Genomic DNA, 26,161 nt, shown 5'->3' on the forward strand with positions numbered 1-26,161 from the left:
CTATAGTAGACTAATTTAACCTAATCAATCTAAATGGCTAGCGAAATAGATGCAAGGGAATCAACGAATTAAAACACACACACATATACACAAACTGACAGTAGATAATGTAAACGGTAGGAAAAAAATATTATGAGAAACTATAATATTGTCAAGTATGATTAGTTTAATTAAGCTGGTGATCCGATTAAATCAGAATTCATATACACTTCATGCCTTAAATATATGATTATAGTCTAGATTATGTGTTTATATATATATATATATATTAACAGTGTCTAATTTATACCTAATAGACAACCTTAGATAAATTAGAACTCATGAGATGGATAATCTGATAAATGAGAAACTGCAATTTTAGAAGTGGGAGAAAAAAATTTCTGAAAAGGGACCGTAAGTTATACTGATTCATGATGTGTGCTTTTTATGTCGGCTTGCACGCCACGATTACTCTGCCCATTATCCGTGAGCTAGCCTCAGCACTAGCATGATCCCCTGAATATCTATTTTGTTTTGTAGTTATCCAATCTTCCATCATCTGCAAGATGTTTAATAGTATTTTTGATAAAGTACAAGCAAAGGAAATATCAAATATCACCATGCCTTCATTTTCACTTTTTTCTATACTATAGTTCACGGCTACGCAATTTTCTCGACATTTTCATATTTTTAAAGAGAATTTTACGTTTTCTTTTTGTAATTTGTTTTTCTCTCTCTCTCTTATATGGGATATATGTGCATATTTTTACATGACAAAACTTTAACCAAAAAATTATATTTAACACAAAAACATAGTGGAACTATATTATATCAGATATAACGGGACAATGTCACATAAGCATTTACAGATATAGAATCTTGATTCTCTTTTGGAATGTATTCTATATCGTATAACGAAAGTGGGGTTGGTATAATGATAATTGGGAAAAGGGAAATTCACGTCACGGGAAATTTGGAAGCAACCGACCTAAGCATTTTGATCGATGGTGGTGGAGTGCACGAGAGATAAAGAGATATAGTAATTCTAATATTATATATTATAGAAAAGGAAAAGAAACAAAAAAACATTCCATTATGCGGCCCAACCTTAACGCCATTCTTTTTTTCTTTTTTTCCCCTCGTAAAACTTCATAAGTATGACTGTACGAGTAACTTACTTCAAATATAATTTGTAGTTTTCTTTGCATCGCAAATAGTAGTAAACTGAGTTTATTGTAAATGTTTTCTTAATCTAAAATGTGAAATGTTTTTGCAATAACACGAAAATGCATCTTATATCCAAAAACTGATCGGCGTTTACATGGACAGATGTAGTAGTTAAAGGCTCGTCCGATCCAACAATTATAATGTTAGGCCACACTGATTGAAAGTTAGGCCCATTTATAAATTAATTATCTTGAATAATTTTCAATTGGGGCCATCAGTTAAGCTAGCCTATGCAAAAACATCCTCACAGAACCGACCAAAATCTAACACTATAACCATATAGAAGAACGCATTCGTTTTGGCAATACCAAGCACACTCCTTAGCTCGAATGGCATTACACACCACTGAGCCAAAAATAGTCACGTTAAGAATATCAATATAACGTCTCATCTGCCCAACCATGTTGGAGTCAATCTTCTAATGTCATACAAACTAGCCCGATCCGATTTAACTATATTTTTCACTTCAATATATATATATATTGGTCATTAGAAATATATATTCTCATATTAATTGATTTTTTCTATATAAACTTTTTTATATGTCAAACAGTAATTTTGTTTGTTTGTTGTATGAATTCAGTTCATTTCCCTCCGTTTTCTAAAAAAAATCAAAAGATTTGAATTGAAACTATCGTATTTGCATTCAAAGTAAAAAAAAAAACTAAATATGACATGATATATGGTTTGACTCTTGATATTAAATATATAGAGCAATTAGGTCGTTAAAGTGGCTTTAATAAAGACTAGTTAGGTGTAATTAAGTACATATCTACCTACAAAGATGTTAATTATTAAGAAGATTAGCATATTAATAATATATAGTTAAATGTAATGGTTCACTCATATAGTCTATAGATGTCCTACCAGTGCCCTTCCTACCCAACTAATTGTAGTGGAACAAAGCTTATACGCCTTTGTACGTTTCCATCACATTTTCTTAATAATCTTCTTCTTTTCCTTTTTTTTTTGTTAATTTTGTGAAGGTTTCTAGTTGTTTTTCTAAATTGCTCTGCAGCCGACTAGAGTTGTGGACATTTATGTACCCTTTAACTATTAATATTTTGATAGTTTGATACTTCTCTGGTTATTATATGGTTCTGATTGGATGGATGTATGGGAGATGGGAGATTGGGAGGTGAGTGGAAGTAAACAGTCTCCTCGAATTTTCAATCACACATGTGGCTAAAACAGGATATTTTCTGATTAAATAAGAGAGCTTTATTGTTCCAAATTTTGGTCCATAATATTTTTTACTATCTAGAATCAGATATTATATATATATATATATATATATATATATATATATATTTTAAAACGTTTGTATTAAGGATTGAATATGAGATCTACAACAACCAACCTCTTATACTACTACTACTAGACATAACCACTTATTAAACATAAAATGGGATAGTTATACTGATTCAGACATGCAGTTAAAAGATGAAACGATTATTATATATATATATATATATATATTTATTTACAAATGAAATCTGAACAATAAACCCAAACATAATCATTAAAATAAACAATGAAGGTCCTAATAAGAAATGATGGTTTAGTACATATATAAATTTTCTTTAGTTAGACTTTTTTCCCTGTAGAGATAATCAGGAAATGTTATTTTTTTAGTAATGTATCTTTAGTCATAGTAGTAGCCATTCCCATTTGTTTTAGTTGCAATCACACTCTTCGATTTAACCCCACTATTTACGATACTTTATTTTCTCGTCCATTCACTAAAGGATAAAAAGAATGACATGAAAATTAAATAATTTAATAAAGTTTTGGCCCCAACCCACCTGGGTTTGTCGATTAAGATACATGACGGGCTTATTATAGGTAACAGAATTTTCATTTTATTTTGGAATATTGTGTGTGTCTATAAGTTTTATATATGTCACAAACGAGTTTAACCGCCTTTTCTACGGGTGCAGGTTTTAAAATTCTCCAATAGTAAACAATATTCGATGAGATAGACAGCTAGCATACTGAGTCAAGTTCGGACAAACGAATACAAATAGTTAACATGTATTGATAAAAAAAATTAATATATTTATACAAAAAATTATGAGTCTAATTAAAACGTGATTCATTTTTAATCTATATACACAATATGTGATTCTTAGATATATTACAATTACCGATATAGAACTGAATCCTAATGATTGAATATAAGCAAGTCGAAAAACGTAGATATATATTTACAAGAATACGAGTTTAATTTCTTGTAAAGAGGTAATTTAGGAAAGACGTAATGCATCAAATATAGATTCAGGTATACATATTTTTCAAAGTCATATCAACCGATGACTTTGAAAAATATAATTATATTTTTTTTCTTAACTCGTAGTATTTAGATTTGACATCACATATGAACCATCAATATAAATTCCAATTTCCACAACATGGATTACATCTGAAAACTATATAGTGTTTTTCATTTCGTTTTTTTTCCAAAGAGGCAACCATAATTTTTTGTTATGTATATTAATTAGATATTAAAATACGCCCTTTGGTCCAAGGTAAATCTAAGAGTATATAGTTCATATAAGAAAAAAATATAAATGCAAACGTTTAAAATCAGATTTTCATGAGCATATTGGCTGTTTTGCTTTTGCCCCGTTGTATATAAGAAATGCGCATATGCTGAGAACATATAGGTTTGAGGTGGTTCATCAACTATATATATTGCGCTGATCACAGATTTTATGTTAAATAGTTATGAATGTTTAAAAATTAAAGTCTTCAAAATTTTGATCATGCTATTGGTCATAATATTTGAAACTACCACATGTTTTAGTTTTATGAACCCTTGCTAAACCTAAAAATGTGGAATTTTGAGAATTGTTTTACAATATTTCTAATTAGATTATTCAAATGGTGATTTATAAAATATTGACCAATATCAGTATTATTTATGTGTGTTTAGAGAGATATTTAGTTTTAGCGAAAATTATAAAAATCGATGAAATGATGGTTTAGGTGATTTTTATAGGACAAAAAAATTATACCAAAATTTTGTAAATTGATTAAAATCATCTCTAAAAGCCTACCAAAATCACTAATTTGATGATTTGAGTATGTATTATATACTTTACACCTCTTACACAATCCTTTACAATCTCTCCGCCTCCTCTATTTAAGCATCTCTTTCTTATAACTTATTGTTTAGTACTCAGAGTTGCCTGCTAAAACTGTCGTACGAAACGACTTGTTTGCTAATTAATTAGGGTTTGGTTAAAAATTAAATAATCTATCAATCAGACAATGAGCCGAGGTGGGAGCTCTGGAGGCGGGCAAAGCTCGTTAGGTTATCTTTTTGGGTCAGACAATGAGATTCCAAAAACTCCTCAACCGGTAGCCCCAAAGCCTACACCACCGTACGGCGTAGATTCCACCGAGGAAGATGGAGCTGACCAAAAGCCCAAGATCTCTAACAACAACAACTACCAAAGAGTTCAGGGCCAAAACTCCGGCAACTTCGTCACCGTAAGTCTTTATTTTCCTTCTTATTCTTTAATTCGTTAAACTCTCTTTCTTGATTCTTCAGGTTTGATTTTTCCGGTATTAAGAAAACAAATTAAATAAGGGTTCTATTAATAATTAATAATTAAAATTTCAGGATCGTCCAACGACGAAAGTGAAATCGGTTCCTGGTGGAGGCTCATCTCTTGGATACTTGTTCGGAGATAAAGTAAAGGAATAAATTGTGAAGATATAAAACTAGGGTTTGTATCTTGCTCTAGTGATCGGCTTTTACTATATATTATATATATATATAATATATATATTGTAGAGATATCCCTATCTAGATCTCTACACTTTAGTAATTTTATTATATTTACGTACGGAATGTGTGGTTTGAGTTTGCAGTTAATTTCTTTCCACTTGTGGAATATATATATAAATGGTTTCTACTTTCTAGTCGATATTTTCAGTAATATATATAAATATATTGAACATTTGGACACTATCTTGAGCTTGCATTTGGATCAAAGCGAAGTTTCTTCCTTTTTAATAATTCGGAAAGTGAAGCTTCTTCTTTTGCACATGGGTATGCAACTAAATCATATAACTCGGACAATTCGTGATATTTACAACAAGAAATTACGTTGTATCTACAACAATATAGTCACAGTAGATGAGGGTTGATCAAAGTATTTTGACTGTTCTAAGCAGAATAGAAAAGTTGGACCTTTATTTCTATGGTGTTAAAATATCACAAAATTGTAAAATTAGGATATAGTAACAAAAATAAACTAAACCGTGAATCTGCGTACAATAAATGAGTATTGAAAAAAAAAAACAAAGATAACGACATTTTAAAAAACAAATGTAATTAACAAGGTTATTTTTTTTGTTGTTTTTAAGAATAAACAAGGTTTTTGTATGTGTCTTTTGTTTAACGTACTTTCTTCATGATGGTCCTTATGTTCTAATGTTTTCTTTCCTGAATCCTTTAAACAAGAATAAAAATGATGTGCTCTTTAAAAACTTTGGACCCTCTTGTCATTCATAATTCAGAGATGGACTTGAAATCTTGAATTTATGAAGATAATTTTATTAAATAAACTTGTTTCTCTTCCCACGTTTAATGCAAGTTGTTTAGAAATTAAAAAAAAAAAAAGCCTTGCAATGTTTTCATTTAAATGTAGTTTATCAAAGAAATCAAACCAGCAAATCAATGGACTATATATGTTTGGACCAGTATGAAAATATATATTTGATATGTGGGGCAAATGAGAATTAATGAAAAAGTGAGAGGCTATTTTATAAAATTGACCAAGAGTCTCGGACCTTCTCAAACCTTCCTCTGCCAAGACTGACATTGAATTATCCCAACTAGAACAAATCTGCACAGTCTGAAGCAAAAGCTCTTGCAAAAGGAGAAATTGAGACACTCATTTGATTTTGCTCAGTTTTTATAAATCTGGTAAGTGGTAACTATCATCATCATATTCTTTTAAGTTGATCTCTATCACAATTTCTGATTATTATTTTACTCATTTGATTATTGTTGTCTTTATAATCTTAATTTCTTTATTGCTTAGTATCAAGTTTCCTCTGTTTTTAGATTACTAGGAAGCTTAACTCTTTGCTTGATGAGTTCTTGATATTCCTATTGCAAAACAATCGTTTCTTGAAGTTCTTGATGATGATAATTTATACATAAATCATTGATTTGTGTTAATGGTTTAGAGTTTCTCAGATGATGCAATGATTTGATACATAACTCTACTGTTCTTGCTTGCTTCATGACATTCACGAATTTTGTTTCCTATCCATTTCCAGATAGGTTAAGCTATAGAGAGAGAGAGACAAACATTGATTCTAACATCATGCGACGTGTTCCTGCTCTTATAGACAAGCTCAAACCGATCTTCCCGGTCTCAGGATCAAAAGGTAAACTCGTTTTATCTAAATTTTTTCACATTTTCATATGATTTTTGATTTATCAGGAGGAAGAAAACGAAAAGAGTAACTCTGTTTTATGAGAATCAGGTAAAGTGGTAAGAACTGTTGTACCCAAGAAACCTGTGAACGGGAACAATAGCGAAAGCGAAACCATGAAGGAGATCGAGGAAACGGTAGAGCCTATGGTTGCCTTTAGTAGACCACCGCCTTATACACCATTTGTTGGTCCACTGCTCATGTATTCCCTTCTTCAATCATGGTCTAGCCACGATGAAGATGGCTAGTTGCATGCATCTTCCAAAGTTTTCTTTCTTTATAAGAATCTCTTATTATAAATCGTCTCTGATAAATAATTACCGAGTCTTTAATTAGCGTAATAAACCCTGGTAAGATGTTTAGTAGACATTGTGCAGTTTGGTGCTGTTCTTTAGTCCATCACTTGGTTTGGTATTTTCGAAGCATCATGTGTGCTTTGTGAATTATATAGGTGATCAAATGATGGATTTTGTACTAATGTATAGTTTATAACTGATATGGTTCCATTCACTAGTGATTTTGTCCACCAATTTTATATACACTAAAGATCAAAATTACATTGTTTATGCTAGCAAAACACATAAATAAGCCCATTAGATATTGCTCTGTTTTATCTTGTAGCAACCACTTGCAAGTTGCAGCTGGCATGTGCCCTAGCTCCAAACCAATACCAGTTTCCCGCAAGCCACTTGGTTTTGGCTCTTACTGCAGGTTGGAGAAACCGATTGACCTATATATATTACCTTAAAACTGTAAGAGGTGAGTCATGATTTTACAAGTGCTCTCAATCTCATTCAGAGCTGAGCGTATGAGCTTAGTGTTTCATTCAGAGCTGAGCGTATGAGCTTAGTGTTTCATTCAGAGCTAATGGGCTTTGGCCAAAATCAGATGATTCAGATCCATCAAACATGAGCCTAATTCTTAAATTAAAAAAAAAAAATGGAGCAAGCAATGATAGCTAGGGAACAATTTTATAAACCAAATCATATGATGTGAAGTGGGCAATAGAATATGATATCCCTGTGCAATAGTCCTAATGCTGGGACGAAAGATCTCTAAATATAATACTTAAAGAATATACAGCAGGTAGTATATGCAGCCTTTTATTATTTTATTTCACAATTCCATTTTAAGATTAACCAAATTAACAAGAGGACAAAAAACTGTATTAATCAAGAATCCAAAGAAGAATGTAATGAAATAATTTAATGGGGCAAATCCTTCTCATTAATTTATCTTCTTTAGTTTCATAGTTATTCGCTCCAATTTATCTTCTTTAGTAACCATAGTTTAGGCAAAAAATGAGGAGAAATATCATATTCCTCTTCATTCCTCAAAATTTTTACTTTTTACAAAAAATATTATTCCTTCATCATTTCTCTATATTCCTCCTAAAATAAGGAACAATAAAACAAAAATGTTTCTCCCAAAATTGATGACGAACAAATGAAACAAAAAAAAAATATATTAAAATTTTTTTATTTTAAAATAAATAAAAATTATGTTTATTAATAATATTTCAATTTTATAATACAATAATATTCATATTTTCACAGTATATTAGCAGAAAAATACTTTTGATACAAAATTTCATGTTAAATTAATCTGAAAGCTTTATTTGAAAATTATATGAATAGTAAAAGAAACTTAAAAGATGTTATATCATAAATTAAAATTAAAGAATATTTTAAATTATTCTTAAAATTTGATTGCAGGTTAATATTAACTCAGTATTTAATGTGATGTATCTAAAATTTAATTCACAAATTTTATTTTTAAATCAAATGTAAAATTTATGTTATATACATGAAAAGTAATATTAGTATTTTTAATTTTTTATTGATTAATTTATTTAATATTTAATATATTTTTAAAAATATTGTTATTGTTTAGTTTTTTCTCTACATATTTTCTTTACATTTTTAACAAATTGTTTATTCCATTATGCGTTATTCTTTTTATTCATTTCACTTTTGTTCCTATTGAAATTCAAATAACCAAATAAAAAAAAGAGCCTAATCGTTTTCTTACGAGTTGGTTATGGGAGAAGTTTGATAATGGATTTTCCAATCAAGCATATTCATATGGAGCTAACAGCAAAAACATACCAAATACATCTAATACACTTTTTACAAACGTCAAACACCAAAAATAGTAGTGGTTACAATTATCAGTCACCTTCTCCAACAACAACATACTAATCATTGCTCTACTTTCATATTTCCCCACCTTTTTTTTAATCTAAAAGCTCAAGTTTTATTTTTGCAATTTTAAACGACAGTAAATGTTTACATATATATATATATATATTATAAATATATACTAAGATTGTACTGATCATTGGCGCGTAATAATGTTGAAGTTCTATTTATGTACATTTATGGGCATCATATTCTCAATCAATACGTTCATATATTTTCAAATTTCTAGATGTAGATGTCCAAATTTTAAATAACCAGTCTAAAGCCAATACCTATTTATTTCGATTCCAACAGAACAGAACCAAATCTAGGGTGAAATATAAACAAACACGTGGAGAGACTCAAATCTAACAGTATTTATTTCATTATTTGAACTTACTTATCTTTCTATTGTATTTTCTTTTAATTATAGAACGAACCTAATATAAGCATTGAACATAAACAGTATCACAACAACCGAAACAAATTGAGTGATGATGATGAAGCCAATGTTAACTCTTAATTAGCACTAATTAAACCATTCTATATCTGAGAAACGAGCCTATGAAACGACATAGCTTTTAAATTTAGGACAGAAAGTGACACGTACATAGTTCCTAGTGGCCCACGTGGGCGGACGATGAAGAGCAGGACCCATAACTCATTCATGGATCCGACCGCTTCCTCTTTTACAAATAAAGAACACAAACCTTTTCAGTTTTATATACGGTAATAACACCATTAAAAACATGAACAAAATACATTATGATATTTTTTATTTAATATATTCTCAACAGCAATTAAATTGTTATTTTTTTAATTAAAGACAACAACCACATTGTATTAATTTTCAATAATATTTTTTACCTTTTTTAAATTTTTAATTGCGTTTATGGATTTTCTACTTTCTAGTGGGAGTGTTTTGCGTTCTCTCTCACCTTTTATCTGTCTTCCATAGAGAGAAGCTCACAACAACAAAATTGAAGAAAAAAAAAAAAAAAAAACTTTGTCTTTCCCTTATTTTCTCGATTTCTCTGGCATCAACAGTCTCATTCATTCTCATTGATCTTTCTTTTTTGTAGCTAGAAAGATCCATTTTTTTCGGTTCGTTCTCTTCTGGGATTACGAATCCAAAGCTCAGGAACACACACATACTCTGTTTCCTTCTTCTCCTAAAGATTCAAACACTAGGGTTAGTTTTGTTAATCTTCAAATTTTGGATCTTTTTTGTTTACTTTTCTGTAATATTGGATGAAAGGTAACCAGAAAGATTCGTCGGAGAAACCAATATGGGATCGAAGCTCATCGAGTGCTTCAATACCCGGAATGTGGTCTTTAACCCGACCCGGTCCAAAACTTATGGTTTGGCTAATCTGTTTCATTGTCTTCACTTACATTATCTACATGCTTAAACTCGTCTCCACCTCACGCTCCTGTGACGATTCAACTCCTTTCACCACCGTCTCTGCTCTCTCCACCAACGTTTCCTCCAACGTCTCGTCTTTACCTTCCTCCTCATCCTCCTCTGTGGCTGCTTCACGGCGGCGTGAAGAATGGGAGGAGAAAGAAGAAGAAGAAACAGGGGTTGATGACCCTACGGATCTTAACCACGTGGTGTTTGGGATCGCTGCGTCGTCTAAGCTATGGAAACAGAGGAAAGAGTATATCAAGATCTGGTATAAACCGAAACACATGCGTGGCTACGTTTGGTTAGATAAAGAGGTGAAGAAGAGTGTTAATGATGATGACGATGATAGCGAAGACGAAGACGAAAAGCTTCTTCCTCCGGTGAAAATCTCCGCCGGAACTGCTTCGTTTCCTTACACGAACAAGCAAGGGCAACGCTCGGCGTTACGGATCTCGAGGATTGTGTCTGAGATGCTGCGTTTAGGTCCGAAGAATGTGAGGTGGTTCGTGATGGGTGATGACGATACGGTGTTTGTCACGGATAATCTGATTAGAGTGTTGAGGAAGTATGACCATGAGCAGATGTATTACATTGGGAGCTTGTCGGAATCTCATTTACAGAACATTTTTTTCTCGTATGGGATGGCTTATGGTGGAGGTGGTTTTGCTATTAGCTATCCATTGGCTAAAGCTTTGAGTAAGATGCAAGATCGGTGTATACAGAGGTATCCTGCTTTGTATGGTTCAGATGATCGCATGCAAGCTTGTATGGCTGAACTTGGTGTTCCACTCACTAAAGAACTTGGCTTTCATCAGGTAACAACTNCCTACGGATCTTAACCACGTGGTGTTTGGGATCGCTGCGTCGTCTAAGCTATGGAAACAGAGGAAAGAGTATATCAAGATCTGGTATAAACCGAAACACATGCGTGGCTACGTTTGGTTAGATAAAGAGGTGAAGAAGAGTGTTAATGATGATGACGATGATAGCGAAGACGAAGACGAAAAGCTTCTTCCTCCGGTGAAAATCTCCGCCGGAACTGCTTCGTTTCCTTACACGAACAAGCAAGGGCAACGCTCGGCGTTACGGATCTCGAGGATTGTGTCTGAGATGCTGCGTTTAGGTCCGAAGAATGTGAGGTGGTTCGTGATGGGTGATGACGATACGGTGTTTGTCACGGATAATCTGATTAGAGTGTTGAGGAAGTATGACCATGAGCAGATGTATTACATTGGGAGCTTGTCGGAATCTCATTTACAGAACATTTTTTTCTCGTATGGGATGGCTTATGGTGGAGGTGGTTTTGCTATTAGCTATCCATTGGCTAAAGCTTTGAGTAAGATGCAAGATCGGTGTATACAGAGGTATCCTGCTTTGTATGGTTCAGATGATCGCATGCAAGCTTGTATGGCTGAACTTGGTGTTCCACTCACTAAAGAACTTGGCTTTCATCAGGTAACAACTTAGCTAGTGTTGGTTTTGTTACCAATTGGTCAAAATGGGTAGCAATTGCTGATGTTTTAAGGATGGGATTAGTGATTCTTGAGGAATTAATGAAGTTTGTATTGATGATGTTGAGTCTTGAACTAGAACTTAAAATTGATAGCTTTGATTGCTTTGTTTACGCAATTTTGATGATTGAGTGGCAACATTGGTGTTCTTCATCTAGTTTAAGGAGTAGTACCAAACTTTGAAGATATTAGAATAAGCTTTCAATGTTTTAATGTTTGATAATTACAGTTTTGTTTCTTTGTTCTGTTTTTTTTGTTTGGATGCTAATATTGGCAAAAAATTTCCGTGGTTTGGTACCGACAAATCGGCGCGTGAGTAGTTCAATGTCCGTCCAATTCACTTGAGCTTTAGATTGCTAATTGTAATGAGGGGGACCCGCGTTTCTGTTTTTACACTTAATGACCTGTTCCTCATATTACTCCTACGCGTACCTCTTGATGCGTGTAATCCACGATCCGTTTTTAACATCTGAAACTTATTTTGTGTTTTCAGTATGACGTCTACGGGAACCTCTTCGGCCTCCTTGCTGCGCATCCAGTAACACCATTCGTCTCAATGCACCATCTCGACGTGGTGGAACCGATTTTCCCGAACATGACTCGTGTTCATGCTCTAAAGAAGCTAACGGAACCTATGAAGCTCGACTCGGCCGGGCTTTTACAGCAGTCGATATGTTATGATAAGCACAAGAGCTGGACCGTCTCTGTATCGTGGGGATACGCGGTTCAAATCTTCCGTGGAATATTCTCTCCCCGGGAAATGGAAATGCCCTCTAGAACTTTCTTGAATTGGTACAAACGGGCGGATTACACTGCTTACGCCTTCAACACCAGGCCGGTTAGTCGTAACCCGTGCCAAAAACCGTTTGTGTTTTACATGTCGAGCACGAGATTCGACAAGCAGCTGAACACGACGGTTAGTGAATACAAAATACACCGTGTTTCCCATCCCTCTTGCCGGTGGAAGATGAGTAACCCGGCTGAGATTAACACCATCGTCGTCTACAAGAAACCAGACCCTCATCTGTGGGAAAGGGTAAGTAACATTTTTAATATCCTATTTAGAATATGGTTAAAACGTAAGTAAATGTTTATGAAGTAATGGTTCTTGTGTTTTGTTTGTACAGTCACCTAGGAGGAACTGTTGCAGAGTGTTACAAACAAAGAGGAATAATACTTTATGGATCAATGTTGGTGTATGTAGAGCAGGTGAAGTTACTGAACTTAAGTAATTTTTTTTATATAGTTTTTGTATTAATTTTGTTTTATTTTTGAAAGGGAAGAAAAGTTAGAGTTTTTAGCCCTCGTAATTTTTTTGCCACATTATTAAAAAAAATATTCTTTGAGATCCAGTCCCCCATTCGTCAAAGTTCTTCTCACAGTATTTGATGGTTCATTCAATATTTTCTCAAATACAATTTATAGATTAGAACATAACGACAATGGGTTTATTCATGAATATACGGTTCGCAAAAAAATGCACTTTACTCAACTTTAGAAAAAGAGATAATTCATAAGGAAAAATCCAAGAGGGACGTTTCAGAAAACAACAACAGCAACGTGTGAGGTCAAAAATCTCATACAAACAACGACCTCAAAACAATCAGCGAACGTTCAACGCTTGACCAGAAAGTGAACATATATATTAACGACGTGAAAGTGAATCAAGAAAAGATGAAAATTTAAATTCCAAGTCGGTATAGAAACCAGGCAAAGAGTGATTTACTTCGGGTAAGCGGGAGGAGGATAAGCCGCTGGAGGGTATTGAGAATAACCTGGTTGAGGTGGGAGTTGAGGATAGCCAGAAGGTGGATAACCTTGTGGAGGGTGTTGAGGATAACCTTGTTGTGAAGGGTGTTGAGGATAACCAGAAGGTGGATAACCTTGTTGTGGAGGGTAACCGACTGTGGGTGGGATGGCTTGATCAAACCGTGACATTTGCTGAGGCGGAGGCACTGCCATTGGCTGTGGGCCGAACTTACCGTCTCTCTTGTCCATTTCCATCTTGTGTTGTGTCTGCAGAAGCATTATAGACGTTATAAGATTCTATTCAGGAGCCTCTAAAAGCAGGATTTATAAGTAGGGAGAGATCAGAATGGTTGATATCATCACTCTTACCTGCATACATGCGCAAACTCTGCAGACAAGCAAAATACAATATGTCAGGAATATAAGGTTACAATCGGGTTTTGATCAAATGTACTTATAAGAATGAAACTATGGATTGGGGGAATTCTTACGTGCAGTACACCATGTCTGCTAAACAAGAGAGCAACTGTGAAGCTTCTGAAAGCTCATCAATACCGACAATACATGCAACTATGGAGAATATGCAAGCCACTTGGCTGAGGCAAACCATGAAACCCTACACAACCAAAAAGACAGCACAGATGACGACATTCGTTTATCATATGTTTGTTTCTGTTCTAATTGCTTGTGAACTGTCAGTAACGAGAATGGTCTGAGCAATGAGGATACTTACAATGATGCAGTTATCACATTGCGTCGTCTGAATTTGGAACTCATCTTGCAGAAGAAAACGAGTCGAGGCCACGGACGTTCCAAAGCAGCAGAAGACCTGCGATTGTTCAGCTATTTTAGAAGACCGAAAATGTGCTAACTGTTTATGATGTTGCCTCACAAGTCATAACTAGGCATGAGTGAGATTGTATGCATAAGGTACAGGAAGCTTTCAGATTCCTGAAATCTCTAGCAACTAGAGGTTTATAGAAAAGACTTCATCTAAAGACTAGAGCTAATGGTTTACAAAAATCAAGATCTATACCTCAGTGGCAAGACAAAATTGAGGACATTTGGTTTCTCCACAGCGACCGCTACAAGGCATGTAACCAGCGCAACAAATGTACCTGTGAGACACCAAAAAGAGCATCTTCTTAAAACTAAACAAATAAAGCTAGAACTAATCTCTCTGAAGGTTAATGAATGTGTGAAATACCTTGACATGTCATTGTAAAGAGCACGCTTGCGAAGCAAATATGATGCACAAGGAGCACTGCAACAAGAAGAAAAACAATGCAATTTCCATGTGTATAAAACATATCAAACCCAAAAATCATACAATGTCAAAGTCATGTTACACATTCTCTAGTAGTACCAAGCTCAAAGACGAGCACAAATACATTATCTGTGAAAAAATTCAGATCACTCCACAAAACCAAGCCGATCTAACAGCCTAATTCGAAGTCAAATCATGGTCAATTCCAAATACAGAGAGAGAGAGAGTAAGCTACGAAAATAAAACTCAGATCAATCGGAGCTTACCACCACAATGCAAAGCAGCAATCTGCGAACACCAACAACAACAACAACAACAACAACAACAGAGAAATGGCTCAGATCAACACCCAAGGAAAACTAATCAAACGCANGAGAGAGAGAGAGAGAGAGAGAGAGAGAGAGAGAGAGAGAGAGAGAGAGAGAGAGAGAGAGAGAGAGAGAGAGAGGGAGTGAGAAATTACAGGGAGTGTCGTTTTGGATACTGTGGGAGAGATCGGTATGCCAAACGTTACGGAAGTTCTTACGGAGCTCCATCTTCTCCATATCGTACTTCGGCGCCATTTTTCTCACGGATCTGATTAATTGGATGACGACGTGAGGTCAAGCCAGAGAGAGAGAGAGAGAGAGAGAGAGAGAGAGAAGCGATAAGGATCCTCCAGAGACTCGCAAAAAAGTCTTTGAGAATCTGATCAAATCACATCTAAAACTTTTTCCTCTCTCACAAACCCGCGTCAGTCTTCTCCCAGGGTGGCAACTGGCGTTGACTAGAGAAGTTACAAGGCCATTTCGAGAAATATTTATAACTATTAAGGTCAAATTGTAATTAATGTTTATTTTGAAATTGACCTACTACTTTTGTTAATTACAAAAACTACCTAATGTTTTAGCAATTTCGCGTCTTCGTCTCTCTCTGTGTCACACACTACAACTCATCGTCTCGTCGGAGAAGTGTGGAGGTTGAAGAAGAAGAAGAAGGGAGAAAAATGAGCGGTCATGATTCTAAATACTTTTCGACTACGAAGAAAGGAGAGATCCCTGAGCTCAAGGAAGAGCTTAATTCACAATACAAGGTTCTTCTTCTTCTTCTTCTCTACTTTCTGATTCATGTTTTCGATCTGTGAATCTGTGATCCGCCATTTGTTAATGATTTTAATCTCATCTCTTTCTCTTCGTTGGATTTTGCATAATCCTTTACTCTGGTAGATCTGTATTGATTCTGGATTCGAATTGATCTATATTATAGTTATGTGTGCAAATCTCTTAAGACACTTTTCGGGGTTGGATGAATCATATAAGTTTCGAATCTGGATCAATGCATTGGTTGGGACGATCAGTGATTGTCAATTAAAAATCTCATCTTCCTTCTTTCAATGTAAATTGTCTCTGGAAGATAGTAGGATTACAGTAATCTTCAAGTATGATATATTCAATATAATGTCAATTTTTACTGATTCAAGACGATGACATGCGTTTCTCTTTTCTTTATTATGTTTTGTTAGGATAAGAGGAAAGATGCTGTTAAGAAGGTTATTGCGGCAATGACTGTTGGAAAAGATGTTTCATCACTTTTCACTGATGTTGTCAACTGCATGCAAACGGAGAATCTAGAGTTGAAGAAGCTTGTTTACTTGTATCTGATAAACTATGCGAAGAGCCAGCCTGATCTTGCTATCCTCGCAGTAAATACTTTTGTTAAGGTAACACTTCAGCTACTTTTTTTTTTTTTTTTACATAGCTTACTCAAACAAAAATACGTAATATATGGCAAGCTTCTTGGTCTTTCTCTGTATTTGAAAGACGAAAATATAGTAAAGAAACTCATCATTGCTTTGTATCTGGCAGGATTCACAAGACCCAAATCCATTGATCCGGGCTTTGGCTGTGCGAACAATGGGCTGTATTCGTGTTGATAAGATCACAGAATATTTGTGTGATCCTCTTCAGAAATGCCTCAAGGTTTGAGTTTTTTTTTATGTTACCTTTTCCCTGCAACTTGTAGGCTGTAGCTATAAAATTTATGTCCCTGAAGAATTTTTATCTTAACTGATGACATATTTCTGTATTTCCTGGCCTTCTGTAATTTTCATTTTTCAGGATGATGATCCATATGTCCGCAAGACAGCAGCTATATGTGTTGCTAAACTGTTTGACATAAATGCTGAATTAGTTGAGGATAGGGGGTTCCTTGAAGCCTTGAAAGATTTGATATCAGACAATAATCCAATGGTTGTAGCAAATGCTGTAGCAGCCCTTGCAGAGATACAAGAGAATAGTACTAGTCCCGTATTTGAAATAAATAGTACCACCCTCACAAAGCTCCTTACAGCTTTGAATGAATGTACTGAGTAAGTGGTTCCTAATTTCCCTATCCTACTTTCACTTAGATTGTGTCTGATTGACTAATTTTAGTCAGTTCATCTGTTTTTGGAGAACGTACACGCTGGCCTAAATATTGACAGTAGGATAGTCTGTTGAGTTGTGGGCTTGCTTCTTGTGTTATAGCATCAGTTTATTTATGCATTTTACTGTGTATCAAACCTAAAATTGTGGCATTTCAAGATGTCTTTTTTTTTGTTACTGAAGTTGAAGGTTATCTGTGTGGATAAAGGGGAATCATGGTTTTGAATTTTGGGGAAAGGGATCCATAAAATGACTATATTTTCCTTCCTTGCTTGCTGGATACATATTTATACTTCAGTTTTAGTAATACTGTCTGTGTTCTTCACAGATGGGGTCAAGTTTTTATATTGGATGCTTTGTCGAGGTATAAAGCAACTGATCCTCGTGAAGCTGAAAATATTGTCGAGCGAGTCACTCCAAGGTTGCAACATGCCAACTGTGCTGTTGTGCTTTCAGCTGTTAAGGTGACACTTTAAATAAGTATATCTCACTGGAATGTCATTTGTTAGCAAAATTGTTTGTGAAGGGTCAGCTATATTTCCCTGAGTTTTCTAATGCTATCCTCGTCTGTTCATTTTCTCCGCGAGCTTTCCAGATGATCCTTCAGCAGATGGAGCTTATAACTAGTACAGATGTAATTCGAAATCTTTGTAAGAAGATGGCTCCTCCCCTAGTTACATTGCTTTCTGCAGAACCTGAGATACAATATGTCGCGCTTCGTAACATTAACCTTATTGTCCAAAAGAGACCCACTATTCTTGCCCATGAAATCAAGGTAGCTTGATCCTGTCTACAAGACAGACTCTCGGAATAAGCAATTATTGATATATTCTTATATTTATTGATAATGCTATCATGTTTTTTCTTTCTAGGTATTCTTCTGCAAGTATAATGATCCGATTTATGTCAAGATGGAGAAGTTAGAGATTATGATAAAACTTGCTTCTGACAGAAATATAGACCAGGTAATCTTTACTACACTTTTCTCATCTGCCGATTAATCAAGTTATTTTGTTTTGGTGCAAATCATGATGGTTTCTGGACATGCCAATGTAGGTTCTTCTGGAGTTCAAAGAATATGCCACGGAAGTAGATGTCGATTTTGTTCGGAAGGCTGTTCGTGCAATAGGCCGATGTGCCATCAAACTAGAAAGAGCAGCTGAACGGTGCATCAGTGTTTTACTTGAGTTGATGAAGATCAAAGTAAACTATGTTGTTCAGGAGGCCATTATAGTCATCAAAGATATCTTTAGAAGATATCCAAACACGTAAGTTTAATATTTTTCTTGGTTGTGTGGCTTTGATATTCCTTCAATCTCGGCTATGTTATTCAAAATAACGTACAGGTATGAGTCCATAATTGCAACACTCTGTGAGAGTCTAGATACATTGGATGAACCAGAAGCTAAGGTAATAAAATTTGTCCTTTGCATAGTGTAAAGCTTCCGATCCGAAATAAATCTTAAATCAGTGAAATTTGTACTCTCGCATTTGCTGGCATCTTGAAAGGCATCTATGATTTGGATCATTGGTGAATATGCTGAAAGAATCGACAATGCGGATGAACTTCTTGAAAGCTTCTTGGAGAATTTCCCTGAGGAACCAGCACAGGTCCAGCTGCAGCTTCTTACAGCTACAGTCAAACTGTTTCTGAAGAAGCCAACTGAAGGCCCACAACAAATGATTCAGGTTCTGCCATGACCATTATGGAGAACACCTCTTGCTCTCCTAATCAATTAAAATGCATGTGTATGATGACAGGCCTGGTTTTTGCCATGTTTCAATTTTTCAGGTTGTCTTGAATAATGCTACTGTCGAGACAGATAACCCTGATCTCAGGGATCGTGCATACATCTACTGGCGTCTTCTATCTACTGATCCCGAGGTATGTTTTCTTGATATCTTATACTACATTACTACTTAACTAGTTCAAGCACATTGGACAATAAACAACAATCATCAGTGTTCTACTTTTGACTAGGCGGCCAAAGATGTTGTCTTAGCTGAAAAGCCTGTGATTACTGACGACTCTAACCAACTTGACCCGTCACTCCTGGATGAACTGCTTACAAATATTGCCACCTTGTCGTCTGTGTATCACAAGCCGCCAGAGGCTTTTGTAACCCGCTTGAAAACCACAGTTCAGAAAACAGAAGATGAGGACTATATAGAAGGGAGCGAAACAGGATATCCTGAGACATCTGGTAATCCGGTTGATGGTGCGGCTTCCCCTCCAACCACGACAGGCTATGTCCCTAAGCCAGCAGTTGCGCCAGCTCCTGTGCCTGATCTGCTAGGTGACCTAATGGGGTCAGATGATGCTGCAATTGTCCCTGTAGATGAACCCACAGCTCCGTCAGGGTGAGTTTGGCTTAATTGGTGAAAAACACATATAGGCCACATTTTGTTTTGTGCGATGGACTGTTTTATTTTTAATCATATATATTTGGATTACCTTTTCACAATTGAAACTTATCTGATCATTTGATTGCAGTCGTCCATTGCCTGTTGTCCTGCCAGCTTCAAAAGGTCAAGGCTTGCAGATCAGCGCTCAATTAACCCGACAAGATGGTCAAGTATTCTACAGTATGCTCCTTGAGAACAACTCGCAGTCACTTCTTGATGGCTTCATGATTCAGTTCAACAAAAACTCATTCGGGCTTGCAGCTGTTGGAACTCTTCAGGTACTAGTAGTTCAATATGCTATACATCCACGACTATTATCCTGGAAGCTGAAACTGATGTCCAGGTTTTTTTTTACTATTTTAGGTTCCGTCTCTGCCACCCGGAGCATCTGCCAGGACAATGTTGCCAATGGCATTGTCCCAGAACATTTCTGCTGGGCCAACCAGCTCGGTTTTGCAAGTTGCCGTCAAAAACAACCAGCAGCCTGTCTGGTACTTCGAGGATAAGATTGTACTTCACGCTCTTTTCTCAGAAGATGGTAGGATGGAACGTGGAACCTTCCTCGAGGTAAAAGACTATAATATGTAATAAAGAGTTCATTAACAATGCCACAGCATGTTAGTCATTGAGTAAAGTGCGAAAGGGTTTATGATATTAAAATTGTCGAGTAAATTAGTGACAGGTTGATTTAAGTTTCTAGGAGAGTTAGGGGATCTGAACATAGGATATGGTTTCATTGATTTATGTTTCTAGATACAGTTAGAGTTGAAGGAAGATATTGATTTCTGATCATAACAGTATATCACAGCCTTAAACACCAGTTCTTGTTGGGTTGGATTAATTGCTGACTATAAATACAAAACATTGTTTTTGATTAGACATGGAGATCGTTACCGGATTCAAACGAGGTCCAGAAGGAATTCTCCGGGATAACTATCACGGGCGTGGAGTCAACGCTTGACATGCTCGCTGCATCAAACATGTTCTTCATAGCAAAGCGTAAGAACGGAAACCAAGACGTGCTGTATCTTTCAGCCAAAGTCCCGAGAGGCATACCATTCTTGATCGAACTAACAGCCATGGTGGGTCATCCTGGTCTGAAATGTGCGGTCAAGACTCCAACACCCGAGATCGCTCCTCTCTTCTTTGAAGCCGTTGAAATTCTATTCAAGGCTTGAGATTCTTCGATTTCACACTGTTCCCCTCTTCTTCTTTTAGTGTATGTAGTAAGTGATGCTTGTTACTCACTTCTTTGTTTCTAATTTTTTGTATTAAAAATCACCACTCGTTTCTCGAAAGAGCTTTGATTTGTGTTGTTGCGTATATGCCCAAAAAGGATGATTAAATAGTGTGATGATGACATAGTTATTACTATCAGCAAAATGCTATTCAGTGTTTTAGTGACCGACATGAAATTAAAAGGGTCGCTCGTAGTGGAGCGAAGAGATTCGTACACGTAAACTAATATACATATTAGTATTTGAAAATTTTTGGTATGTTCTTAGCAACAGAAGTAGATGGATAATGGGACCGTAGTGCGACGTAGCAACCAACCATGATTCTCTCTAACATGCGGTTACAAAATCGCTTAGTTGAAACTATTCTTGTAATTACAATTACTGATTGATTAAAAATAAACTTCAAAACCAAAACAAATTGAAAATTTTAAACTTGAGAGTAGTAACGTAACGTGAGATTGAAGAAATGCCACCGAATATATGTATGTTAATTCAGGAGTCATCACAATACTAAGCAAGCTTTAGTAACGTATTAATAATTATGTAACTGTAATAGCTGTTTTTTCATACTTTATTATTGTTTTTTTTTTAGTTTTTATGAGATAATAGATTTTTTTTTTTTTTGACAACGAGATAATAGAGACTTGAAAATTGAAATACTACAAGGAATTCTTGAAAAAAGAAAAACTACACAAAGTTATCAAAAAAAAATATGTCACTAAATAAATAATTAGTCTTTGGCCCCACCAAAATTTTTATAGTCTCTCTATTTCACAAATAGTGTCATTTTAGAGTTTTTTATTTGTTTCACAAAAATTGTCACTTCATATTTCCAATGTACTGTTTTACATCAAATTTTCTAATTTACCCTTAACACAAAGCTCTTTTAATTAAATTTAAATAATAAATTACTCATTTAATTCAAATTTTCTCTTAATTTGTAATGTAGGGAGTATTAGTTTATCTCCAGATAATATTTTAATAAATCATATCTAATATTTTTTACTAATTATTTACAAAAGTTTTTTTCCTGATTTATTAATATTTTGATTTTGCTAATTTAATTCTCATAAAAAAATAATTATGAATCATAACTTTAAGATTTAAGATTATCCCTTAAACAACAAAGGTGATTATACAATCATTTAATTTAAAATTTGCTTAAATAGCTATAAAGTACCTATATATGCTTATTATTACAAACATCCCATAAAATATTAACCATTGGTGGTCAAATCATGAAAATCCTTTATAGATTAAAAAAGGAGGAAATATTTAAAAAAATCTGGGGAGTTTCCTTGTACGATATGGTTTGTGATTTATGAATATAAAATACAAAAAAAAAAAGTTTGATTAACAAACCAAAAATAACAATTAAAGTAATTGTGATTCCCTTGATTTTATCTCTCTGATAAAGTCGCCTCTTTCGTCGCAGCATAGTCTTCGCCATCAGAAAATTCTCGCAATTTTTTTTTTTTAATTCTACACCAAAACCTCAAGAGCTTCCAAAGATCATAGCTTCTTTTTCTCTGTTTTGGGTAATTATTCATGTTTTCCCCTTTTCATCTTCTTCTTTTTCTTCTCTCCGTTACAAAAGTCACTTTTTTTTTTTGTTTCGTAGGATCACAAACTCTGTTCGTTTGCTTCTTCTCTTCTGTTTTGGTTTGTTATGTTTGGTCTTTCTGAGAAAATAGCTTCTTTTTTTTTTGTTCTGTTTCAACCCACTTGTTTAGTTTCTTGATTCTCCTGTCTTCTATTTTTAAATCACTCTGTTTCCTGTTCTTTGTCTACTAGGGTTTGGATTGTATTTTTTGGTAACTGTAGTATATCTGTTTTGGTAAACCTGGTTTGGGGTTTAATTTACTGTTGTGCTGAATCAAGCTATTTGATTCTTTTTTTTTACTAAGCTCCAAGGTGTTCTTGGGATCATATAGTCTTTTTTAGGGGTTTGAGTGTATTTGAAGTTAGATACTCACATATTTTATTTGTAAGTTTTAGTCTCGTGGCTATTGCTATGTCATTGTTGTATATTGTTACATGAAAGTGGTTGTGGTGTTTGAGTTTGTTTTTTTTAGTTACAAATTATGATCACAAAGCTGGAGTTTTATAAAATTTTGTCAATTTCAGGTGTCTTGAGCTGCCATACACTCACTGATCTTCGAACTGTCTCGAAAACTTTATAATACTAAAGATCAATGGGTTGTTGCTGTTGTCTACCGAGTATACCCGAAGTAAACTTCTTCTTCTTTCTTGTTAAAAGAACACAAATGAGATAGGTTTGTTTATTTCTTATGTTTTACTGTTGTCTGCAGAACTCTAGAACTATAGATGAGCATGTTCCCTTATCTCTTGCACCGCCTTCCTCTCTCTCTAATACATACACTTCACCGCTTTCTCCGCCTATTCCTCTAGCCTTCTCCAATAGAAATCTTCAAACTACTACACAGAAATTACCAATAGTTCAGAGCAATTCTAGCGGAGTAGCCCCTGGAATCACACAGGTTGTTCCAGAGAAGCAAACATGGCCTGTTGATGATCATAAAACTGATCTTGATCTAAAGAAAAAGGATCGAGAAACAATCGATGAGTGTCCAATTTGCTTAGAAAGTATTTTTGTTTTCTCATTCAAAGTTACATACACTAAAAGTTAGCTTTTGGTAAATATCTTTGTTCATTTGTTTGGCAGAATATGATATTGAGAACCCGAAGTTGCTCACTAAATGTGGCCACGATTTTCATCTCGCATGCATTCTTGATTGGATGGAAAGAAGCGAGGCGTGTCCTGTTTGCGACAAGGTTTGTATCCGTTTAAAACCCGCCTTATTCACATACAGTTTCGACTTCCCGATCGACTCACTAAGAGTCTTGTTTGTTTTGGTATTATTTCCACAGGAATTGGTACTCCCTGAATCATAATCAGATAGAACAAAACAAAAAGTTCGAAAAATGGTACAAAAGATTTGATTAAACTTGCATCATTAGGAGTTAGCTAGCCTGGTGGTATGATGAACATTCATTGTTTCTCTTGCAACATTATTCACAAGCTTTGTGTTCTTTTTATTGCTTTTTTTTCTCTTCTTTATGTAGAAATTATATTTGATTGTTTGATATCCTTTCTTTGAAAAACTATTCAAGAGTTGTTTCCTCAACCTGAATTACTTCAAGGAAAAAAGTTAAAAGTGCAGTTTGAGAAGAGCCTGTTAAAATTCAGAGATTTTACTGTGTTAAAAAAAAAAAGGATTCTCTGACAAATTTCTTACATAAAAGCTTGTTTTATTACTAAATTCCTCTGTATAAATCTAACTCTTATGGCTAAAAATAATGATAATAAAAAAAAAGAACCAAGAAACTCTCTAACCTTTTTTTTTTTAACTTTTACAACAAGAAAGTCCTAAATTCTATTACGGTGAAGTGTTATGAATCTGATGAACATTGGATAAAAGCCTCGTTAACTTACTTAATGTTTCTCGAGCCGACACAGTCCCAGGATGATCCTCTCCTGAGATTGAAGTCCTTATAAAGATCGCTTTTCTTATCAAATCATCAGCAAAACCGAACTGCCCGCCTCGTAACATCAGCTTAGACCGAGTCTCTAGCACGGTGGCTCGAGCCAAAGCTAGTTCTTCCCATAGAATAGGGTTTAGCTGTGCGCTTGTCTGAACTGGTCTCCAGCAAAGTGACTTGTCTAGCCACTTCTCCACTGGCGTCACTAGCGTTTGGTCAGCTGCTTCAAGAGCGTTTGTGCAGACCCTGAGTAGCTCCACAGCTGCGCTGCACCGTGAAAACGTTATGAACGTTCTGATCGCTAGAGGCAAGATTACTTGTTTCACAAGAATCAGCAGCTCTGTTATCTTTAACTGAATCGTCGGAGCTTCGTTGCTAAAACCAAACAGCAAGAAACAAACCGCCCAGATCTGTTCTGCTGTTTCAACGGTCGAGCCGCGGCTTATCACTGCCTGAACCATTGCTGGCGCATTCTCGTTGACCATTACTCGATTCCTTGCATAGAGTTTCACGAGCTCGTGGATTTGTATAAACCCTAGCTTGATGCTGCTGGTTCGAGCAATGTTGAATCTAAGTAGCATAGAAGCAGCTTCAGTTCCCGATCTCTTAGAGTTTGAAGATGTAAAACCGCAGCTTATAGCGCGTCTTAGTCTTCTCCACATCCGCTTAGGACCTCTGTGCTTCTCAGGGAGTTTATGAGCAGCCAAAGCTAATAAAGAAGCTGGAACCGGTGCTGGAGCTAACCACCCACTAGCAACAACCATTCTTGTAGCCAAACTTCTCGGCCCATCTGCATGATCAAAGATCGAAAAACACACTTCAAACAGCTGCAACAGAAACCCGTTTCTTCTCAACAGAGTCCCATCCCTACCACTACATATCATCTCTCTCAAAGGCATTCTATTTATAGTATCCAAAAGCCGGCTAGGGTTTATAGGAAGCTCAGACAATATAGCTCCCACAACAGCTAATCCCAACGTTAACCTCCCAAGTTTCTCTTCAATCGTTCTCAATGCATCCATTTCCGAAACAGGATAGTCTTTCACATTCCCCTGCATTAACGACATAGCTTCAGCACCAGAGAGGTAAGAGAGTTTCAACGGCTCCATATTCATAACTTGAGAGAGTCTCGTAGATATCAAGATATGAGTCCCGCCTCCAAACCGAGGAAGAAGATCCATCACGAGCTTCGAGTCCCACCAGTCTTTCTCACTCTCCAAGTTATCAATCATAACCAAGAACGGTATATTCCTCATCAGCTCTTTTCTAATCTTGGAAACCGCAGCATCTTCTTGCTCCTCGAAACTCTTCATCCGCGTTTTATCCGAACCATTCTCTATCCCAATGTCAACTTCCAAATACTGATAAAGATTCAGATAGTTCTGTCTAATGTAACGGCTCTCACCACCTATCCAAAGAACCATCTTATACCTTTGGTGATGTCTATAAGCAAACTCAAGAAGCAGCTCGGTTTTGCCAATCCCTGATTCACCAGAGACGCAAGCCACACCTTTCCCGTAAACAACCTTCATCGACCGTTTCCTCCTCGTGCTCCTCCCTACTTTGACTTGATTCCTTAAAGGCAACTCAGTACTTTGCATCTCAATCTCTTTCTCAGACTCTTTCCACACAACTTTCTCTTTACCTTTCTTCCTTCGTTCTTCCGCTGAACCGCTTTTGTTCCACCCTAACGTAACATTCTTCTTCCTCCTACTCGGCCTCGCCTTTAACTCAAAGTAATCCCTTTCAGAATCTCCAGCAACGTCTCCAAACAAAACAAACTCTAACTCTGATAACTCCTTCTTCCTCCCAACAAAACTCTCGTTCCTCGGA

At 35.5% G+C, this 26,161-nt stretch overlaps 7 protein-coding genes across 9 annotated transcripts in view; 5 read left to right on the top strand and 2 right to left on the bottom strand.

The window, feature by feature from the left end:
- On the top strand, positions 4,328-5,136 carry LOC104722665 (protein SPIRAL1-like 5). The gene is made up of 2 exons (XM_010440865.2): positions 4,328-4,701; positions 4,835-5,136. Exons 1-2 carry the CDS (start codon positions 4,480-4,482, stop codon positions 4,916-4,918), a joined length of 306 nt encoding a protein of 101 aa, XP_010439167.1. The 5' UTR covers positions 4,328-4,479; the 3' UTR covers positions 4,919-5,136.
- On the top strand, positions 6,010-7,202 carry LOC104722666. The gene is made up of 3 exons (XM_010440866.2): positions 6,010-6,145; positions 6,505-6,615; positions 6,715-7,202. Exons 2-3 carry the CDS (start codon positions 6,552-6,554, stop codon positions 6,909-6,911), a joined length of 261 nt encoding a protein of 86 aa, XP_010439168.1. The 5' UTR covers positions 6,010-6,145; positions 6,505-6,551; the 3' UTR covers positions 6,912-7,202.
- On the top strand, positions 9,735-13,065 carry LOC104722667. 2 transcript variants are annotated; one of them, XM_019232711.1, is made up of 4 exons: positions 9,745-10,457; positions 11,098-11,706; positions 12,256-12,798; positions 12,890-13,065. In XM_019232711.1, the coding sequence occupies exons 1-4, from the start codon at positions 10,095-10,097 to the stop codon at positions 12,992-12,994; spliced, it is 1,620 nt and encodes a 539-aa protein (XP_019088256.1). In that variant the 5' UTR covers positions 9,745-10,094; the 3' UTR covers positions 12,995-13,065. The 2 variants fall into 2 exon arrangements, with proteins under 2 accessions (XP_019088255.1, XP_019088256.1); XM_019232710.1 differs by lacking the exon at positions 11,098-11,706 and having other exon boundaries at positions 9,735-11,066; positions 12,890-13,025.
- LOC104722668 lies at positions 13,229-15,539 on the bottom strand. Its single transcript, XM_010440867.2, has 8 exons — positions 15,242-15,539; positions 15,045-15,066; positions 14,719-14,775; positions 14,548-14,629; positions 14,245-14,340; positions 14,003-14,127; positions 13,881-13,899; positions 13,229-13,778 (listed from the first exon to the last, which is right to left on the bottom strand). Exons 1-8 carry the CDS (start codon positions 15,339-15,341, stop codon positions 13,485-13,487), a joined length of 795 nt encoding a protein of 264 aa, XP_010439169.1. The 5' UTR covers positions 15,342-15,539; the 3' UTR covers positions 13,229-13,484.
- On the top strand, positions 15,667-20,948 carry LOC104722670 (beta-adaptin-like protein C). Its single transcript, XM_010440868.2, has 15 exons — positions 15,667-15,850; positions 16,280-16,477; positions 16,623-16,736; positions 16,875-17,125; positions 17,509-17,644; positions 17,776-17,955; positions 18,053-18,145; positions 18,237-18,448; positions 18,527-18,590; positions 18,690-18,869; positions 18,973-19,065; positions 19,162-19,541; positions 19,675-19,864; positions 19,950-20,153; positions 20,465-20,948. The coding sequence occupies exons 1-15, from the start codon at positions 15,764-15,766 to the stop codon at positions 20,762-20,764; spliced, it is 2,682 nt and encodes an 893-aa protein (XP_010439170.1). The 5' UTR covers positions 15,667-15,763; the 3' UTR covers positions 20,765-20,948.
- LOC104722672 (E3 ubiquitin-protein ligase RNF115-like) lies at positions 22,178-23,973 on the top strand. The gene is made up of 5 exons (XM_010440874.2): positions 22,178-22,362; positions 22,952-23,055; positions 23,137-23,431; positions 23,511-23,620; positions 23,717-23,973. The coding sequence occupies exons 2-5, from the start codon at positions 23,020-23,022 to the stop codon at positions 23,738-23,740; spliced, it is 465 nt and encodes a 154-aa protein (XP_010439176.1). The 5' UTR covers positions 22,178-22,362; positions 22,952-23,019; the 3' UTR covers positions 23,741-23,973.
- The window catches only part of LOC104722671, a 9,430-nt gene continuing 7,210 nt past the window's right edge, over positions 23,942-26,161 (bottom strand). The window contains exon 4 of one of the 2 annotated variants that reach the window (XM_010440870.2): positions 23,942-25,463. In XM_010440870.2, the coding sequence (XP_010439172.1) occupies positions 24,226-25,463 (1,238 nt within the window). In that variant the 3' untranslated portion in view covers positions 23,942-24,225. Of the gene's footprint in view, positions 26,156-26,161 lie in introns of both variants that reach the window. The other variant, XM_010440869.1, reaches the window with a different exon arrangement.

The sequence above is a fragment of the Camelina sativa genome, chromosome 11, assembly GCF_000633955.1.
Source record: "Camelina sativa cultivar DH55 chromosome 11, Cs, whole genome shotgun sequence".
In the NCBI taxonomy this organism is placed as follows: domain Eukaryota; kingdom Viridiplantae; phylum Streptophyta; class Magnoliopsida; order Brassicales; family Brassicaceae; genus Camelina; species Camelina sativa.

Coding starts and splice junctions, on each gene's coding strand:
- LOC104722665 (XM_010440865.2), top strand. CDS start 4,480: ATGAGCCGAGGTGGGAGCTCTGGAGGCGGGCAAAGCTCGTTAGGTTAT. Junction 4,702..4,834: donor ACTCCGGCAACTTCGTCACC/GTAAGTCTTTAT, acceptor TTAAAATTTCAG/GATCGTCCAACGACGAAAGT.
- LOC104722666 (XM_010440866.2), top strand. CDS start 6,552: ATGCGACGTGTTCCTGCTCTTATAGACAAGCTCAAACCGATCTTCCCG. Junction 6,616..6,714: donor CCCGGTCTCAGGATCAAAAG/GTAAACTCGTTT, acceptor TATGAGAATCAG/GTAAAGTGGTAAGAACTGTT.
- LOC104722667 (XM_019232710.1), top strand. CDS start 10,095: ATGAAAGGTAACCAGAAAGATTCGTCGGAGAAACCAATATGGGATCGA. Junction 12,799..12,889: donor ACCCTCATCTGTGGGAAAGG/GTAAGTAACATT, acceptor TTGTTTGTACAG/TCACCTAGGAGGAACTGTTG.
- LOC104722668 (XM_010440867.2), bottom strand. CDS start 15,341: ATGGCGCCGAAGTACGATATGGAGAAGATGGAGCTCCGTAAGAACTTC. Junction 14,630..14,718: donor CTTTACAATGACATGTCAAG/GTATTTCACACA, acceptor GGTGTCTCACAG/GTACATTTGTTGCGCTGGTT. Junction 14,341..14,547: donor AATTTTGTCTTGCCACTGAG/GTATAGATCTTG, acceptor GAACAATCGCAG/GTCTTCTGCTGCTTTGGAAC.
- LOC104722670 (XM_010440868.2), top strand. CDS start 15,764: ATGAGCGGTCATGATTCTAAATACTTTTCGACTACGAAGAAAGGAGAG. Junction 16,737..16,874: donor CTCTTCAGAAATGCCTCAAG/GTTTGAGTTTTT, acceptor TTCATTTTTCAG/GATGATGATCCATATGTCCG. Junction 19,066..19,161: donor TTCTATCTACTGATCCCGAG/GTATGTTTTCTT, acceptor ACTTTTGACTAG/GCGGCCAAAGATGTTGTCTT.
- LOC104722672 (XM_010440874.2), top strand. CDS start 23,020: ATGGGTTGTTGCTGTTGTCTACCGAGTATACCCGAA. Junction 23,432..23,510: donor GTGTCCAATTTGCTTAGAAA/GTATTTTTGTTT, acceptor TTTGTTTGGCAG/AATATGATATTGAGAACCCG. Junction 23,621..23,716: donor CGTGTCCTGTTTGCGACAAG/GTTTGTATCCGT, acceptor TTATTTCCACAG/GAATTGGTACTCCCTGAATC.